The sequence below is a fragment of the Maylandia zebra genome, linkage group LG22 (assembly GCF_041146795.1).
Source record: "Maylandia zebra isolate NMK-2024a linkage group LG22, Mzebra_GT3a, whole genome shotgun sequence".
Taxonomy (NCBI): domain Eukaryota; kingdom Metazoa; phylum Chordata; class Actinopteri; order Cichliformes; family Cichlidae; genus Maylandia; species Maylandia zebra.
The window spans coordinates 34,193,701-34,212,537 of record NC_135187.1 but is presented as its reverse complement, the minus strand read 5'-3'; the positions used below and the strand labels follow the sequence as shown (position 1 = coordinate 34,212,537).

General features: G+C 42.8%; 1 protein-coding gene across 3 annotated transcripts; it reads right to left on the bottom strand.

The window, feature by feature from the left end:
* Positions 1–720: 720 nt before the first annotated feature.
* On the bottom strand, positions 721–18,316 carry LOC106675805 (uncharacterized). Of its 3 annotated transcripts, none has more exons than XR_013095199.1 (8): positions 17,615–18,316; positions 9,295–10,373; positions 7,300–8,393; positions 5,476–5,850; positions 5,266–5,361; positions 3,527–3,592; positions 3,241–3,379; positions 721–1,886 (listed from the first exon to the last, which is right to left on the bottom strand). XR_013095199.1 is itself a non-coding variant. In XM_076879243.1 (8 exons), exon 1 carries the CDS (start codon positions 17,200–17,202, stop codon positions 11,167–11,169), a length of 6,036 nt encoding a protein of 2,011 aa, XP_076735358.1. In that variant the 5' UTR covers positions 17,203–18,316; the 3' UTR covers positions 721–1,886; positions 3,241–3,379; positions 3,527–3,592; positions 5,266–5,361; positions 5,476–5,850; positions 7,300–8,393; positions 9,295–10,373; positions 10,513–11,166. The 3 variants fall into 3 exon arrangements, 2 of the variants coding, with proteins under 2 accessions (XP_076735358.1, XP_076735359.1); XM_076879243.1 differs by having other exon boundaries at positions 10,513–18,316; XM_076879244.1 differs by lacking the exon at positions 3,527–3,592 and having other exon boundaries at positions 10,513–18,316.
* Between the last annotated feature and the right edge of the window lie 521 nt (positions 18,317–18,837).

Below are 18,837 nucleotides of genomic sequence, written 5' to 3'. Positions count from 1 at the left end.
TATTTAAAATCATATCAGGGTGTCCAGTTATTTTCGAGCCTCTGAAAATGGCCTAAACAGTTAATGCACCAACTTTGTGAAAGCCCTAATGTGTGACACCTTAATAACTGTATTTGCATCTGTTGCTGCTTCCTGTATTTTTGAATTAAACAACCATGAGGTACAGAAATTAAAACAAAACACATCTCTGTTTATTTCTGTTCCAACCCACGGTCTGCTTTTCATGGAGCACGCCATCACTTTGTCCATTTTTACTTATTTTTCTTTTGTCCCGAAACAAGCCGAGCCCACCAGCATTCTGAATGACAGTATGATGACCAGGTCCGCGTCGACCTCATTGATAAATGTGCTCTGCCCAATCATAGGCATTGGTTGCTACCGACAACAAGAAATAAAGCAGGGCTGAACCATTTTCTAATAGGGGAGGGAGGGTAACGCTATGCAATATATTCATTTTTTAGAATTTATATTCAACGTTCATTGCAGCTAGGCTCAAAGTGTTAATGCTAGCTTATTTTAATAAACAACATGTCATATGCAAACAACTAGGGTGTGGCAAAGATTATTTTAGGGTGGCACATGCCCACCCAATGCCACCCCTGTAGATCCACCCATATCAGTGCTGAACTTGCTGTCTCAGAAAGTGAAAACCAAACAAGAGCTCAAAGTGGACCTAAAACAAGGCTGAAAATGACAGGCATAAACACTGAGTTTGTTCTTAGAAAATCTTTCTGTATTTACAGGTTTGAACAGACAAGCAGCTACAGATAAAGAGTGCTTATATATACAGCAGCACAAGATGTTAAAATGAGTGCTAAAACTATACGGTATTTACAGATGGACTACAACTAAGAACAAGTTTTATCACAAAACGTCTGGTACTCTACACAGTATCACAAATTCAATGAGCTGTACAGTTAAAAACCAAAAAATGGCAAATCTACATGAAATCCAATGTTTCTCCAATCGAGAGGCACTGAATTAAAATGTATTTGCATTATATATACATGTTATAGTGTATAAGCATGTATGTGTTCATACAGATATAGCTACCTGTGGTGCAAAAGCAGCAAAAGAAATTAGAATGTATGGAATTGAATACTACAAAGAAAAAAAAAATGTTTGTGCTAAATGGGCTGACTGACAAAAAGGTTACACCATACATAACTAATATACTGGCAAAAACAAAGATTGAGCCCAAGGAAGTAATGTTTGCTCAAAGTCCTAACGGTCCTGACGGTTACGTCAGTCATTTAAAAGAAAAAAGAAAAAAAGAGATTGTCAATAATACTTCAAAGTTCATGCAAAGATATAAACCATTAAAACAACAACAAAAAAATAACTTTTCCCTGTTGACCAACCAGCTGTGCAGCTTTCCCTTCATCGTGACACAGAAGGGGCAAAATAAGAGGGAGGGCGGGGCTTCCTGTGCGGATTATGGAACAGAGTTAGAACGCAGTAGGTACAGTCTCAGAGTCAGCCTCATCCTGGTTGGAAAAGCTGCTCGTTGTGGCAGTGCTGGGTGGTGGTGGTGTGGAGGTGTTAGCGGTGGTGGTGAGGGTGGTGCTGATGACACTGCTGCTGCTGGTGTTGGTGCTTGTGCAACTGGCAGCAGGTGTAGTGGCCTGCTCCTCTTTGGGCTGCTTACTGGCAAACTCAGTGATGCTAAAGACAAATTGGAGGCAGCCCAGTTTGATGTAGCTGCCATGGTGGAGCAGGGCCCTCCCAGCCCGCCCCGTTGCCTCCAATTAGACTGGAGCTACTCGCTTTGCAGCTACAAGACGGCTCAGCACCACCCTGACGTTGGCTACTCATCACTCCTCCTACTGGCAACAACCCCACCATGGAGTTGGCTCCCTCGTCCTCTTCCCGTTTCTTACTGCGACCTACGCAAAGAAGAAATGCAGCAGGTCTGAGAAAGACGTCTGTACAGACTAGTGTCACAGTAAACTCCATTAATGTGGAGACAATGCAACCATAAAAAGATTTCACTGATTACATTTTATCCACAAAATAAAAATGAACACTTTGTTTTGAAAATGAGACTAAAATCATGTGGAAAGCTGAACTCTGGCCAACATGTTTTACACTCATCATCTATAAACACTTTCAGAGAAATTTGATTTAATGCTGTTTCACACTGCAGCTCTTTACTAATCAAACATCTGTCCAAATGATCTTTAATAACAGATTAAGACTGGAAGCTTTATGTGATACAGCAACATTCAGATTTTACATAACGTGGTCTGCCACAGAACAAGTATATCTGACTGCTCATTTTAGCACTTTATTTATTTACCTTTCTCATTGCTACAATGCCACATGCACCAAGTTTACCACTGTACTGTACGTTTACTACATCCTTACTTTTACTTTGAAATTGCAACTGATAATAACAAGCCAGCCCGTTCTTTCCCATTTGGTGTTTTCTCTACCAGCAGGCTCGCTGGCTAGATCGCCATTATGGATGGAGATGAACTCCAACACCATACTCATGGTTTGTTTTTTCCCTGCACTTCAAGCTGGCACTCTAACCAGAACCTACAACAGACGGAGAACTGGTTCGTGTGCAGTTCTCCAACAATGAGAATACAATGAGCTCACTGGGACTCAGAGCAGAACAAGAGCCAGCAGCTGCAGTCCAAGAACATGGGCTGACTGAAGACAGCTAATGATGATGTTCACTTATTTATTTTAGTTTTATATTAAGCTAATATTATTCACTTAAAAATAAGCACACATAGCTCAGCACATCTCATAGGCTACTGTAAGGTATGAATTACAGCAAGAAGGTGATAAGTTTTCTTGTCATTGGTTCACTGCACTGCATAAACTAATTACATGTACCCATTAAGAATGACAAATGTGACCTTAACCACAATTTGGATGAAGAACACTAAAAGCTGACCAATACTGCAGGAGCAGTGTCAGCGTAACAAACAGGACACTGACATTAAGCACATGGGGGGCTACACTTCTATTCAGTATTAGAGTATAAATTAAAGTATTCCTTTAATTTACAGAAGCAATGACGTTATGATTTCTTCACAAATAAAATTTTAACTATTTTAACCAGAACACATACAGATGAGTGGCTAAGTGGAAGAAGATGGATGGATATTCATAAAAGGTTTATACAAAATCTATGAGTGACGACCTCATCAGCAGTCCAAGTCAAACTGGGCACACAGACCTGGGTTCCTTCAAGCCAATCCAAACAGATGACGGAGATGTACTTACGAATGATTCCTTGGACTTTGGCTACCAGGCCACCGGGTGGACATGGTGAGGTCTTCTCAGAGAAATCGCACGAGTACAGGACATTATCCACTGTGGTGCCATGCTCGCTATAGTTCAGAAGCTCATAATGCTTGGTGTTCTGAAGGACGACAAACACACACACACACACACACACACACACACACACACACACACACACACACACACACACACACACACAATTTACATCTTGGTCACTAACAACCACAGGAGTGCTCTGCAGAGTGATGTAGTTTAAAGGCCTCACCTCATCATAGAAAATACAGGCATGTTTCCCCGATACGTAGTTGCAGTGACCATAGTTTGTCAGAGCCTTAAAGAAACAGTTAAAGACTTACACACCCTTTCCCACAACACAAAGAATACAGATTTGCAACATGGATTTTTTTCTGCAATATTGACGTGTCAAAATGTATTTTAATGACCTGCACTCCAATGTGACATATTGTGTTTTTGTTCAGTAGTTTTTATTCCACATGGTCCTGTTGTGACCCTCACAGGTCTAAGAACTTACTTTCACAGACAACTATCACTCAACCTGACTAATGATGCAGAGACTGGGAGCTAGTACAGGCTCAGTATATTATTATATTATACTCTGTCGTGTACTGCTGCCTGTTGTACAGAAGTACAGTCATGGTTAAAAGGATACCTTCTGTCAAGGTTTACATATTAGGACAAAATAAAAATCATCTTGTTTTTAGCAGGTCTTGAAATTAAATCTTGATATATAACCTCAGATGAACTATAAAATATGACATTACACTGTCATGTATTTGACAAAACTAAGCCAAAATGCAGAATTAGTGGATGAAGCACTAAGCAAACCCTTGTTGCTTCCATAGAAATAAAGATGGCAAGTAGCAGGTACATACTGCTGATCAAACACAACTGATTAACTGATTATCAGCACGAGTGACCACCTCTATAAACTCAGAAGCATTCTGGTGTGTGTCGACATAATGCCAAAGAGGAAAGATGTCTTAAAGAATAAATGAGTGCTGCATGTCAGTATCTGAAGTTGCATGAAGCCAGTCCCAAACACGCTCATAATTCTACCATGAGAAAGATTATTCACTATTCAAGTGGAAAACATGCAAGACAGCTGCAAAATATTCCCAGGAGTTAAAGTCCAAAAACAGTCACCAAGGATCAGGCAGTGCAATGACTCCAAGCACGTCAGCAAATCTGTCTGGTGGTTCTGCAAGCTGATGAATGATGGGGTGTTGTTAGTTTTTCCACACACTGCTTCTGCTTCACTTCCCATTTTTATATCTGTAGGAGTGATTAGACACCAAACCAGGGGCCGTGGTACACCTGCTGTGTTGGCAGCTTTGTGTGTCACCAGTAAGACCATCACACAGCTATATCCATTCATGCTAGCTGTTACGGTGCATGTACGTGCTGCAGTATTCTTCTGAACAATAGGTGTTGCCCGTCCTCCAAATCAGCGATGATATAGAAGGAGAAGAAGTCAAAGTTGGAAGCCGAGGAATTTTAAAGTTTTTGCCAAGTTTCAACATCTTCCTCTATGAAACCTGTGAACCTCTAAACTTCTGTACTGATATGATGTTAGGATGCCATTAAAAACAGACTTTAACCCAGCTGCAGCAGCAATGCAACAACACACCAGATTATAAAAATGGAGAAGTGCATGACCAGCAGCGATGACAGCTTACAACATGTAACATCAACTTTGCTGTACGGTGACATTTGCCAGGCACCACACAGCAGGTATGATGGGGCCCTACCTATGTTCTACTTCGGTCTTATTAAACTTTAGTCACAAGGCAAGAATATAACCTAAATCAAACATGATTGACTGGAGTTTGGTGAACTGGTATAATTTCAAAAAACTACGTGAGAGCAGCTTTAATACTGTTCTCCTATGTGAACCTTTCCCCATCAAAGGTGAAGCCTAAGAGTGGCTCAGAGCCAGGGCACAGAATGCAGCAGGGTCAAAGTCACAGCGACTGAATGTCCTACCTGATCCTATGTGTAACGTCCTATAGCACATGCTGACAGCTGCTCCTCTTCCTGTCAGAGGGTAAAAGACCGCTCTGGCTTGCACCTTTTTCTGACCTGGAAGGAGGGGAGTGTAGGTTTTAATAATTAGAACAAAACAGCAATCAAACAGCAGAAAAACTGACTTCTTGACAAGTAAACAGACTAAACTGTAGTGCAAAGGTGTCTTACTGTTTGGGTGGGGTGCTGAGGTTTTTGGGGTAGTGCTGGTGGTGGGGGGAGGGTGGGTGCTGGGCACTTTGGGAGCAAAGAGCTGCTGGATCCTCTGATAGGCCAAGAGCTTGATGATCTCTGTATCCAGTTTGTCCAGCTCGATCCATGCACACACACAAACACACACAACCGCTAAAAGCTAATTACATCTTTGTGTGCTTCATAGCAGAACACAGCAATACGAAGGCTCTTAAACTGTCACATGTGGCCACAGAGTGACAAACTCACCCCCATCCTCCTCTTTTCCATCCTTCATGCAGCTGGACAGGTTGGTGATGGAGGGCAGTGTGTTGGGCAGCAGTGAGTCCGTCAGTGCAGGAGCAGCCTTTATGTCTGAGGGACAGGAGAGGAAAAAAGAGACAAACTGACATTGAATATGACGGCCCAGCTGTGTAAGTGTTTCAGTGTCTAAAAAGTCACTCCAACCGGTTGATGCACAAAGTGATACACTTGCAAAAATTCTACAAAAAGACTTCATTTAACACACTTCAAAGAGTCACGAGAACTTGTTGCAACATTATTTCATCTCCTTTAACTATCATGTGTTTGGGTTTTTGGGAGTCAAGGATCCCAATAAAAATCAACAGCACATCTTACTGCTGTGTCTACTGCATGAAGAGTTACAGCAAACTGACAGAAGCACTGTTATCAGAAGTAATTTCTGACCACACCAATGTCCACTTTTTTCCCAGTTAATGCCAGTCGTTTATCTGGACCTCTCTCCTATCACATCGAAAATGAATCAAAACTCAGAACCTCCGATCGATACGGTCTTGCCCATGTCAGTTATTTTGGTTTGTAAAATCTGTCAATAGTCCGCCCATGATTTACTGTCCCCTTTGAGACAGACATGTATGTTGTCACCTGACACTGCTCTGTCCAGTCTGTGGCAAGTAAACGTAAAGAGATGTCAGATACCAAGTCAGCTTCCCACCTGAGCAGTCTGTACCAAATAAAAATGCTGTTTTTTGTCTTACTCTTAGTAAACTAAATAAATAATTCACTGACCAAACACCATCCACTCTGATAATTTGCATCTGCTGGTGAAAGAAACTGATCTGACATCAGTGTTAAGTTAACAAGCTCTACGTGACAAGCTCTAAAGAGTCATGCATTAAATGAAACAGCAGGAGTATTTCTTGTAATCAAATTACTCGATGAATAGTTGCAGCCCTGGCTAGTACTACAGGCAGAAAGAACAAGCCTGTATGATGACTTTAGAATTACAAGTTTAGTTTACTTTAATTACTGTTAAACTACAGTGTTATGTTTTTACTTGTACTTAAATTTCCAGAGAAAACACTAAAGGCTGTTTTTGTGCTTAGATTTAACTCGTGCTGTGTCACTAATATTGCACTGTAATACTATTGTATCCCAGAAATTTACTAGTCAGTACTAATACAATAGAATTATGCAATTCTCAATACCAAAACAAAATGATCATCCCATGTACATAAAGGCTGCCAACCGACACACACTGCATAAAACCCCCACAACACCTCCTCCAAGTGGTGAGCACATGGGGGGTGGGCCTATGTCATCTCTTTAGCCTGTACACAGCCAGACTGCATGGGCTAAAACACAGTCTCTGGTTAGACTTCCTTGAGCTCTTCCCCAGGCCTGGCTCCAGGGTGGGGCCCTCGTAATCACTATAGCTACTGTACATTATCTCTTACACTTTAAAGTATTATTAGAGTAAATTATTATTATTATCATTATTATTACTATTAGCTGTATAAAGTGATACATTAAGACTGCAGCTTTGACATTTCTGATGTGTACCTGGAGTAGGTGCTGATGCAAACTACTGTGTCGTGCTCCTGGCTGCCTCTAGATGGTGCATCTGTGAAGGAACTGCTGGTGATTGAGGAGGGCTTTTCATCGGTGCTCACACACTCCTCCTGGGGCTCTGTCTGGCTCCTGTGGTTCTGTTGGCCAATGTGGGGCCATATCATGGGGGCAGTGGGGCAGTTCTGTTGGGCACATGCATTTACAGTGCTCTCGGGTTCCTTCTTAACCGTTTCTGTTCCTATGTGGTTCACCAGTCCAGAGGCAGAAGCTGATGGCGTCTTCCCAGCCTTCAGTCTGTTCTGTAGCTCAGCCTGTCTGCAGGAATCTGACGCACTGTTACAGTCTACAGGTCCATTGGCTCTGGGAGGCTGAACCAATTCCAGAGGTCCATTAGATTTCCTACAGTTCTGACATGGTGTCACGGTGCATTTGCAAAGAACTAGCCCTGATGGGCTGTCCTTGGAAAGAGAGGCCCCCTGGGAGTCACTGGGTGTACTGCAAGCTTTAGAGCAGGGGTCAGGGGAAGAAGTCCTTTCTAATGAGGCCTGAGTTTTCATGTCCTCTGATGTTCCACTTGATTGTGTATTTGCTTTCTGCTCAAAGTGCCACTCTGTTGATGAGGGCTTCTGTTTGATGGATAGGTGTCGCATGATACTGCACTGGAGAGCGATGACATCCTGAATCCAACTGAAACTGAGTGGGGTTTCTCTCCATAGCAGCCGCTATTAGGAGCTGAAAGAGTCTCTTGAGGAGTCGCAAGGTTGGAGCAGAAACTGTAGAACTCTGAACTTCATCCTCAGGCTCTGCTGCCTCCTCCTCTCCATCGTTCGGCTCCTCTGAGGGGGTTGGGGTGGATGAAGTGTTGGAATTTGGAGTCCCAGGTCGGCTGTTAGGCCTGCTGCTGGTTCTGCGGTCCAATAGTCGTACCTGGGCCACTCGTAGCCCAGGGCCTGCAGCTCCGGCCCCCGGAGGAAGACCGTCAAGCTGCAGCCGGCCAGCGTTGAGCAGCAGCTCCACAGATGGAGAGGCAGAGCGCTTGGAGGAGGATTTCTCTGGCAGGTCGTTGGTCTGTTCAGACTTCTGTTCTGTACATAGACACACAAAAAAACCCAAACACTGATTTAAAAGCCATCTCTTGACCCTGCTGTCCTACCTAGTTAGAGGCGAATCGCCAACCTTCCTTTTATCTCAAAAATTCTTGAAAAAATAATTTTTAAAAAGCTAACAGATAATTTTCAGAGGAATGGCTTATTTGAACAGTTTCAGTCAGATTTCAGAGCTCACAGCACAGAAACAGCTTTAGTGAAGGTTACACATCATCTTCTCATGGCCTCAGTGCAACGTTCAATACTTTTGACCATAATATTTTATTAAAGCAATTAGAGCATCCTGTAGGTATTGATTTCTGCAGTGGTTTGTATCATATTTATCTAAGGTTAATTATGGATGTGCTAGGACCAATTCTGTTTACAATTTAAGTGCAGTATCATCAGAAGGCATAGCATACATTTTCACTGCTATGCAGAGGACACCCAACTTTATTTATCCATGAAGCCAGATAACACACACCAATTAGTTAAACTGCAGGAATGTCTTAAAGACATAAAGACCTGGATGGCCTCTAATTTTCTGCTTCTTAATTCAGATAAAACTGAGGTTATTGTACTCGGCCCTGAAAATCTTGGAAATATGGCATCTAAGCAGATTCTTACTCTGGATGGCATTACCTTGGCCTCCAGTAACACTGTGAGGAACCCTGGAGTCATTATTGACCAGGACATGTCCTTCAATGCACATATTAAACAAATATCTAGAACTGATTTCTTCCAATTCCAATCTTTGTGTAATATCTCTGAAATAAGAAATATCCTGTCTCAGAGTGACGCTGAAAAACTACTTCATGCATTTATTACTTCTAGGCTGGACTAGATGTTTTCTAGTATTTTGGGACATCATTTTAGAGACAGAACATTACTTTTTACTTACCACATTGTTCATTCTCGCCAATGTCTGAGATGCAGCAGACGATAATTTACACTTTGCACTGTCTTCATGGATTATTGGTTCATTTTACGCAGATTACATAATAAAGTCAGTCTTGTAGTCCTTGCAGTCATATCAAACACACAGGCCAGCACCAAGAAATAAAGAAAAGTGCAAGACGCACTGAAAACGCTGACCTGTGTATCTCAATAATAAAAAAAACTATATACATATGTACAGAAATAACTCCTCAGACTAGCCGCATCATGATGGTCTCTGTGTAAGATGGAGAGATGTTTCCAGCCTTTCCAGACACAGCGCAGACATGAGGAGTTAGAAAGTTTGCTCCAAAGCACGAGGAAACATCCATATGTAACATCCATATGTAACATCCATATGTAACATCCATATGTAACATCCATATGCCATATGTCCAGGAAAGGTTTCATTGCTGATCACAGCCGGAGACGTTTCCTTGGTGGAGTGGGGCTGCTGCTGCTGCTCTCCTCCTCTGCAGGCTTCCTCTTTGCACCCTGTGTAAACCTCTTCAGAAACTGGCAGAGCACCGACATGATTACTCTGCCATCAGAGGTGTAGTCTGTAACTCTCCATCGATTTGTCATTTCCCTTTCCTCTGTGCAATACACAGTGGAAATGACTCTGGTGATGGTGTCGCCGTCGACATCCAGGGTGCAGACGCAGTTCCTCTGATCTGCCTTCAGGACAGAAAGATCTGCCTTCTCTGGAAGCAGAGGTGTGAGGAACCGTGAATGGAGGTGGGACCCTGCAGGCGGCACCATTAAACCAGCTGGTGAGTTGGTAGGAGGAGATGGAGTGGTGTTCTCCAACTGGCTCTCTGGCACATGGGTGAAAGGTGTCGTCAGCAGCAGTTTGTTAAAGAATCCCCTGAAGGCAATATAAGGAAACTGTTTTCAACAGAAACGCCTTCGTCCCCGTAACCAGGTTATGGTTTAACGAGAGGACCAGATTTTTCATAGAGTCCACATGGCTGGGGCTCAAAGGACGGTTCCTCAGGTTAGAGATGAACATCTGGCATACGCTGACAGGACTCACCAGCTCAGCTACGAGAAAACAAAAAGATCATCTGTGTTAATCGTGACATAATGAGACAAATTACGGATTTAAATGTCAAAACATGGCTTTATATCATCATATGTTATTTCTACACACAGGCAATGAGAGGCCCGCAGCAGAACTCACTCTTTATGAAAGCCTTAAGATTGGTAGAAGGTGAGAAAAATGGTTTTGCACTGTAAATGACTAAATTTCATGTTTTAAACTGTAACTCCCTCCAAGTTGAAAAACGAACACAAGGCGTTCTTGATTTACTGGCATTTATTGCACACGGGCGCCACCAACGATGCCACCAGAGATGCCGTAACGATGCCGTGAGAACTCATTGGCCGCATTAACTTGCAGGGGTTAAATGAAACGCTTCTTGTAGTGTCACTCTTTCCCATAGTCGAACACTCCGTTGCATACGTCTACATGTTTCTACCACCACCAGAGAGAGACGAAAAGCATGCTGCGCTCTACCGAGTGTGGCGTGTAACTGAAAATATTGTCACCCCAAACAACAGACTAAACATTGGTTCCACCCCGGAAACATTCTGTAACCCTTGTAAATGTATTTCCAGCCAACAACATACATTACATCACACACATATATTAACAATAAAGTATTTCACTTATTCATTGTAACTTGAACCATAAAATTGTCTCAAATTGCATAACTGCTGCTGACGGCAGCCACACTCCCACCAAATCATTAATGATTTTTCAACTGAACCTCGTTGTAAAGGCAAGTGTATACAGTCCCTTAGTCACATAGATCACAGAGACAAGAATTCTGAACTATTCAGCTTCAAGTAGGGTAACTGTTTTGTGGATAGGTCTTTCAAGATACACTGGCTTGTTAACTCTTTTTCCTTGGTCATCCAATGTCGCATCACTGATTAGCAGCTCGAGTTTCCTAATGATTCCATCCTCACTAGGGTACACCTTGGTTACCTTGGCCAACTTCCACTCATTTCTGGGTAGACTATTGTCCATCAGCACCACAATGTCGTTGATCTTAGCATTTCTCCGTGCCTTGTACCATTTTCCTCTCTGCTGAAGATTCAGCAAGTATTCCCCTTTCCATCTGGTCCAGAATTCATTAGCCAGGTATTGCACCTTGCGCCATTTCTTGCGAAGATAAAGGTCTTCCTTCACAAACTCACCAGGTGGTGGTAAAACCACTGAAGACTTCATAGTCAGGATGTGATTCGGCGTAAGAGGCTGTGGACCAGTGGGATCGTTCAACAGGTGAGTTGTTAAGGGCCTACTATTTATGATCGCCATGACTTCATAAAGGTAGGTACGCAAGGATGAAGTGTCAAGTCTTCTGGATGAATGATCCAGAATGGATGTCAAAACACTTCTAATCGTCCTAATCTGCCTTTCCCAGGCCCCACCCATATGGCTGGCAGATGCCGGGTTCATGACAAACTCACAACCTAGTTGTCTTAGGCTTTCTTGGTCCATTTTCCTTACAGATACCAAGAACTCCCGTCTTGCTCCAACAAAGTTGGTACCCTGATCGGACCGAAGTTGTCGAACACTTCCTCGTATGGCGATAAAGGTTCGAAGAGCATTAATGAAGGCATCACTGGTCATGTCGTCGAGAAGCTCTATATGCACAGCACGAGAGCACAGACATGTGAATAGCAGACCATAGCGTTTAAGTTCCCTTCTTCCCTCCTTAACGTAAAACGGGCCGAAACAGTCCATTCCACAATAGGAAAAAGGGGGCGATGCTTCAACTCTCTCACGCGGTAAATCTGCCATTCTTTGTACCTCAGCATTCCTTCTGAATTTCCTACATTTGACACACTTGTAGATGTAGGAAGACACTGCGTGACTACATCCCAATAGCCAAATGCCATTTGATCGCAGCTCATTCATCGTCATCCCACGTCCCTGGTGATGAACCCTTTGATGGAAGTGTTCAATCAGTAACTTTGATATGTGGGTTTTGTTTGGCAAGATCATTGGATGTTTGATGTGTGGGTGTAAATCTGCATGCTCCAGCCGACCTCCCACTCTTAACACACCCCTTTTATCCAAAAAAGGATTCAGTTTGTGCAACCTATTTGCACGATCTCTTGTTGTTGTCTGCTTCGATTTCAGATCTTTGATTTCTTCAGAAAACAGTTCGTTTTGGACAGTAGCTATGATGAAAAGCTCTGCCTCTTTCCTCTCCTCAAGACTGGTGACTTCGTTTGTTCTGTACGTCAGACCTTTCAGCTCTTTGACGTATCGCTTGAGTCGTGCAATTGCTTTAACTAGCCTTGTCCAGTTTGAGAATCTTGAGAAATGATTGAGCAACGAATCTTCTGTGGTCAGTGTCTTATGGACAAAAGTCTTACGAAGTTCTGGATCTTCAGCTCCCAACTCTCCCACCTTAATGTCATCAGCAGGAAGTTTATCCTGCCAGAGAAAATCTGGACCGGTGAACCAGCTGGAAGTAATTAGTCCCTTTGCTGTCAGACCCCGTGATGCATGGTCAGCGGGATTGTTCTCAGAAGTCACATATCTCCATTGGTCTGGATCGGAACCTTCTTGGATACGCTGAATGCGATTTGCCACAAATATGTGAAACCTTCTAGCCTCGTTGTTGATGTATCCAAGAACAACCTTCGAATCTGTCCAAAAGAATTCTTTGGCTTGAACTTCCAACTCCCCTTTAAGCAGGTCACTCGTTCGCACGGCGATAACTGCTGCTGATAGCTCAAGCCTGGGTACTGTGGTGACCTTTGTAGGAGTCACCCTGGCTTTGCCAATAACTAGAGAGCAGTGGACTTGGTTTGAAACACTGATTGCTCTCAAGTAAGAACATTCACCGTACCCTTTAACACTCGCATCTGAGAAATGATGCAGTTCATATCTTTCGACCTTCTCAAAACCTTCTGGGAGATAACAGCGCTGAATTTTGATGTCAGCCAGGTTCCTTAAATCCAATAGCCAAGACTCCCACCGTGGTTTGAGCTCTTCTGACAGTGGTTCATCCCATCCAACCTTGTCTTGACACATCTGTTGGAGTATTTGCTTTCCAACCAGAACAAATGGTGCCACAAAGCCGAGAGGGTCATAGATGGATGCCACAGTTGATAAGACTCCTCTTCTGGAAAGTGGGCGTTCATCCACAATCACTCTGAAATGGAACTGGTCTGCAACAATGCACCATTTGATTCCCAGAGCTCTCTCAATTTGGGACTCACCAAGAACCAAGTTGCGGTTTCGTACTGAATCTGCACGTTCACTCTCTGGAATGGATGCAAGTACCTCATGATCGTTAGAAATGAATTTGTGAATTCGCAGTTTGCCAGCACTGCAGAGTTGCCTTGCTTCCTTTACTAACTTAATGGCTTCATCCTTGGTTGCGACACTTGTGAGCCCATCGTCCACGTAAAAGTTTCGTTCAATGAACTGAATGGTCGTTTCACTGTAGTGACCATGTCCTTGGGCAGCAACATGTTTCAACCCAAAGTTTGCACAACCAGGGGAAGAGGCAGCTCCAAATAGATGCACTCGCATGCGATAGACTGATGGTTGAGCCTGGAAGTTTCCATCGTCCCACCAGAGAAATCTCAAGTAGTCCTGGTCCTCTGCTTTGACGTGAAACTGATGGAACATACGCTCGATATCGCACATTATGGCAACTTGTCCCTTGCGAAAGCGACAGAGAACACCTATCAGGCTGTTCGTTAATTCTGGTCCGGTAAGAAGGTGATCATTTAGTGACACGCCTTCAAATCTTGCTGAGCAGTCGAATACAACCCGTATTTTTCCTGGCTTGTGTGGGTGATACACCCCGTGATGAGGAATGTACCACACAGGACTGTTGTTAATTTCTCCTCTTGGGACCTTTTCTGCATCCCCATTTGTTATGATTTCACTCATAAAGGTCGTGTAGTCCCTTTGATATTGTTTGTTCTTTTCAAATCTTCCTTTCAAACATCGAAGCCTATGGACTGCACACGTCTTATTGTCTGGGAGATTTGGTCGATCTTTCTTGAAGGGGAGCGGCATTTCACAGTGACCATCCGCCTTGATTTTGATTCCTTCTTCCATGATGGTTAGGAAACGCAAGTCTTCCTGAGATAGATTAGCATCCTCTACTCTTCTCTCACTGAAGTCAGACTCAAGCATCCTCAGCACATCTGGCGGTGAAATGAACTCCTTGACTTGGGTTCGACATATATATTTCACTTCGTTTGTGAGCTTCTTAGATGTCTGGAGGTGAGGTTTCACTGACTTCATGACAATCTTGTGACTGCTTCCTATAGCATCACCATAGTCGACACATGGGCTAACACAACCGACTATGCTCCATCCAAGATCTGTCCTTTGAGCAAATGGCTCATTGTCTTTACCTGGGACGACCTCTCGGGGTAGCAAAGCCTGTGGACAGTTGTATCCTATGAGAAGCCCTACATCGCACTCAATCAATGGAGCGATCTCCTCTGCAAGATGCTCTAGGTGTGTCCAAGCTCTTGCCGTTCTTGGTGTAGGAATGTGACTTAGATTGGCAGGGATGAACTCTCTTGAATAGGTTACAGGGAGAGAAATCTTCTTTGATGAATAGAAACCTCTCACCTGCAGTCCAACTAACCTTTGACTCGGGATGATTGTATTTCTGGATGAAAGTGTGGAGAGTTTTAACTGCACAGCCTCCCCTTTCATTTCCAGAGCTTCTGCCTTATCTTGCATAATGAATGTGGTATCGCTTTGGTTGTCAAGTAGTGCATACACAAGAATTTCATTCTCTGGGTTACTTGATGTAGATAGCCAAACTGGGACAACCGTAGAGGAGTACATGCTGTCCATACCTTGCACTACTCTGTTTGACGTGGCTTCATTTGATGGTTCAGGAGTATGTTTGCTCTCTGTTCCTTCCGTTGACTTAGCATATTTTGAGTTTTTTACACTCTCCCCATGCTCATCACTGCCTTTCTCTCTTCTGGTTGCTCTTTCACGGTCTTCATGTAAACATGTTGGGTGTTTTTCCTTACATGTCTCACAAAGACTCCTTCTTTTGCAGGTCCTTGAGAGATGTCCTGGTTGTAAACATCCAAAGCACAACTTCCTTGTCTGAACAAACTTAACGCGTTCCTCAACTGGTCTTTCCCTGAACTTCCAGCATGTCTGTATGCCATGATTGCATCTTTCACAAAAAGTGCATTTCTTACGTTCTGCATTCTCTTCAGAGTTGCTCGCAAGCACCTTTGCACCAATGTTTCGTGCCTTTGTTATCTTTACCTTTTCACCATCATTAAACTTCAGGGCATGAAGAGAAGTCACTGGGTTGCAAGCTATTTTTGCTTCCTTTGTGATGAATTCCACGAACTGACTGAAAGTAGGAAACACATTACAAGTTTCTTCTACCTCGGTCACCTTCCTGTTCCAACTGGCCACCAGCCAATCTGGCAGTTTTGTTAGAAGTTTTTGATTTTCATCACAGTCGTTCAATACTTCCAGACCCTTAATCTGGGACATTGCAGCCTGGCAGCCTCTAAGGAAGTCTGAAAAATCCCTCAGCTCAACACTGTCTTTGGGTCCGATTTTGGGCCATGCGGCAAGCTTATCCTTGAAAGCTTTAGCTATCACAAATGAACTTCCAAACCTTTCTTCCAGGATGTCCCATGCTGAGTTGTAAGCTGTATCCGTTCCTAATAGGAAGTAGCTTTCAATGGCCTTTTTTGCAGGTCCGCCAACATATTTACGAAGGTAATAGACTCTTTCCCCTACTGGAATGTTTTTCCTGCCTATCAGGGTTTGAAATGACATCTTCCAATCGCTATACCTTAGTGGATCACCCATGAAGATAGATGGTTCAGGTGTTGGGAGACGGCTTACATTAATAGACTCTGCTATTGCTTCAGCGAGGACTGTGATACTATCTGCTTGGTGTATCACGGGATGCTCACGTGGACTCCTTACAACTCCTGGAGATCTATGTTGTTGAGCTGCGTGGTTATGAAGTAACTCTGTTATTTCCTCATCCGAGCTTATGTCTTGTTCATAAACTTGGAGTCGTGCCTTCGCCGCACTTAGCTCCTTAACAGTCTGTAAGCGCTCTATTTGTCTGCGTTTCTCTTCCAGTGCTTTCTTTCTTGCCACATTTTCTTCCTCTTGTAATGCAATCTTCTTTCGATTTTCTTCTTCAAGACTTTCAAGTTCTTGTTGCTCACATTCTATCTCTTGCAGGACCTTTAGTGCAGCTTGTGTAGCAGCTAGCTCTGCTACGGCCTCTTGTCTCTTAATGGAGGAAAGGCTTGACTTTTGTGACTTTATGCTGGAACTGCTTGCAGAGCTTAGACTTCTTTGAGAGCCCTTACTTGTGCCTTGAGAAGCTGAAGATGAAAACACTGAACTAGACTCAGGCCAGACTAAATCCTCTATCTGAACGTCTTCGTTATCTTTATTCTGAAGGTAAGTGGTTGCATTGTCCAAGATTATTTTGGATACCGCGTCACAGGTGTCTGCCCTACGACGGATCTCACTGTCTGGGGAAGCACATTTGCGCAAATCTTCATATGCGTGTTTCACATCTGCTGATGCACAACTTAACTTACACATCAAATCCTTCACAACCTCAACAGAGGGGGCTCCCTTTATCATTTTCTTAGCTTGCTTGGCGTTTGCTTTCCATTTATCATAAGTTGTAGTGAAACGATGCTGAAGTTTTTTTGACTTATCATCATGCAGTTGCTGAGCCTTTTCAGTAAGCTTTCGAGGTCTTTGACTTCTTCGTGGCTCTTCTTCACATGACTGCTGTACATTTGTGGCACTACTATCCTCAAGTAAGTCGCCGTTCTTAGTTTCATATTCAGTTGTTTGATCCATTCTGCGATGTTTACTTATTACTTGGCACAAAATAAATTCTAGCTATACCTTTAACAGACATGCGGTTTAACAACAGACCAGCTCAATTGCCTGAAATATTAATAGCTACAAGCTTAACCTTGTCTTTAGGTGAACTTGTCCAAAACATCAAGAATGGATAATACCTTCAAGATTTTACAACACCTTAAACCTTAATAAAATATCTGAATGAATACCATCTTGAGTCGTATAAATATGGTGAACTTTGTTCCTAAACCAACAACACATACGACGCAGCACTTAATTCTACAACACTTCTAGCATCCAAATAACACGAATAGGTAAAATGACTTCACCTATAAAAAATCTTATTAGACAGAACCATGAACTTAGAAAGGAGATATGCAGAGCACAGATTACTTTCAGTTCTTACAGTGTTCCGTTAAACAGTCGTCAAAGTTGACCCACTTCTTAACATTTAACTTGTTTTAAATGCATCACTTAAAGGATCGTCCATGTAAACTTCAACTGTTTGCTGCTTAGGTTAACTGGCGTATGCATAGTCTTATCTGTCTGATGCTAGCGTGCGATGAATTTCTTCTTGCTCAGTGGATGACGACACCGCTACTCGTCTCCTCGCCTCATGCCGAGCAGACTGAGTTCTCACTGTAACTCCCTCCAAGTTGAAAAACGAACACAAGGCGTTCTTGATTTACTGGCATTTATTGCACACGGGCGCCACCAACGATGCCACCAGAGATGCCGTAACGATGCCGTGAGAACTCATTGGCCGCATTAACTTGCAGGGGTTAAATGAAACGCTTCTTGTAGTGTCACTCTTTCCCATAGTCGAACACTCCGTTGCATACGTCTACATGTTTCTACCACCACCAGAGAGAGACGAAAAGCATGCTGCGCTCTACCGAGTGTGGCGTGTAACTGAAAATATTGTCACCCCAAACAACAGACTAAACATTGGTTCCACCCCGGAAACATTCTGTAACCCTTGTAAATGTATTTCCAGCCAACAACATACATTACATCACACACATATATTAACAATAAAGTATTTCACTTATTCATTGTAACTTGAACCATAAAATTGTCTCAAATTGCATAACTGCTGCTGACGGCAGCCACATAAACCAAAGATCACAGCACCAAACTCTGCTTGTTAGCATGTTTAAACAGTAAAAATGTCCTGCTGATAGAATTCATTTGCAAATTCACATTTTAGCTGCATGTAAATTAAAAATGTACAGCTCATAGTAAAGAATAACTTTGTGTGTTCTTGGTGACTGTGAACAACATTTCATGATAAATGAATGTCATCCATAATATTTGTGAATTATGGACACATTGTCAGTAAGGCTGCATAGAGTTTCAGTGATGTTTAATAATGAATTCATGTTCAGCACTTATTCTTATTTTATTTAAGCATCAGTCTGTTGGAAATAAAACAGCTAAAGTCAGGTGAGAAACCTCCAACCTGCTTATTGCATGCACACAGTTTCAATTTCTCACCGAGCACATAACATACATCTGGACACCTGTACAGACACGGCAATATACAATGCACTCACATAAATATGATATACTTAATTCAGCATCAGTAGCTATAACTGATTTTGCACATAATGCGTGCAAGATCAAATT

What these genes read in the sequence shown, in the direction of transcription:
- LOC106675805 (XM_076879243.1), bottom strand. Translation starts at nt 17,202, where the DNA reads ATGGATCAAACAACTGAATATGAAACTAAGAACGGCGACTTACTTGAG.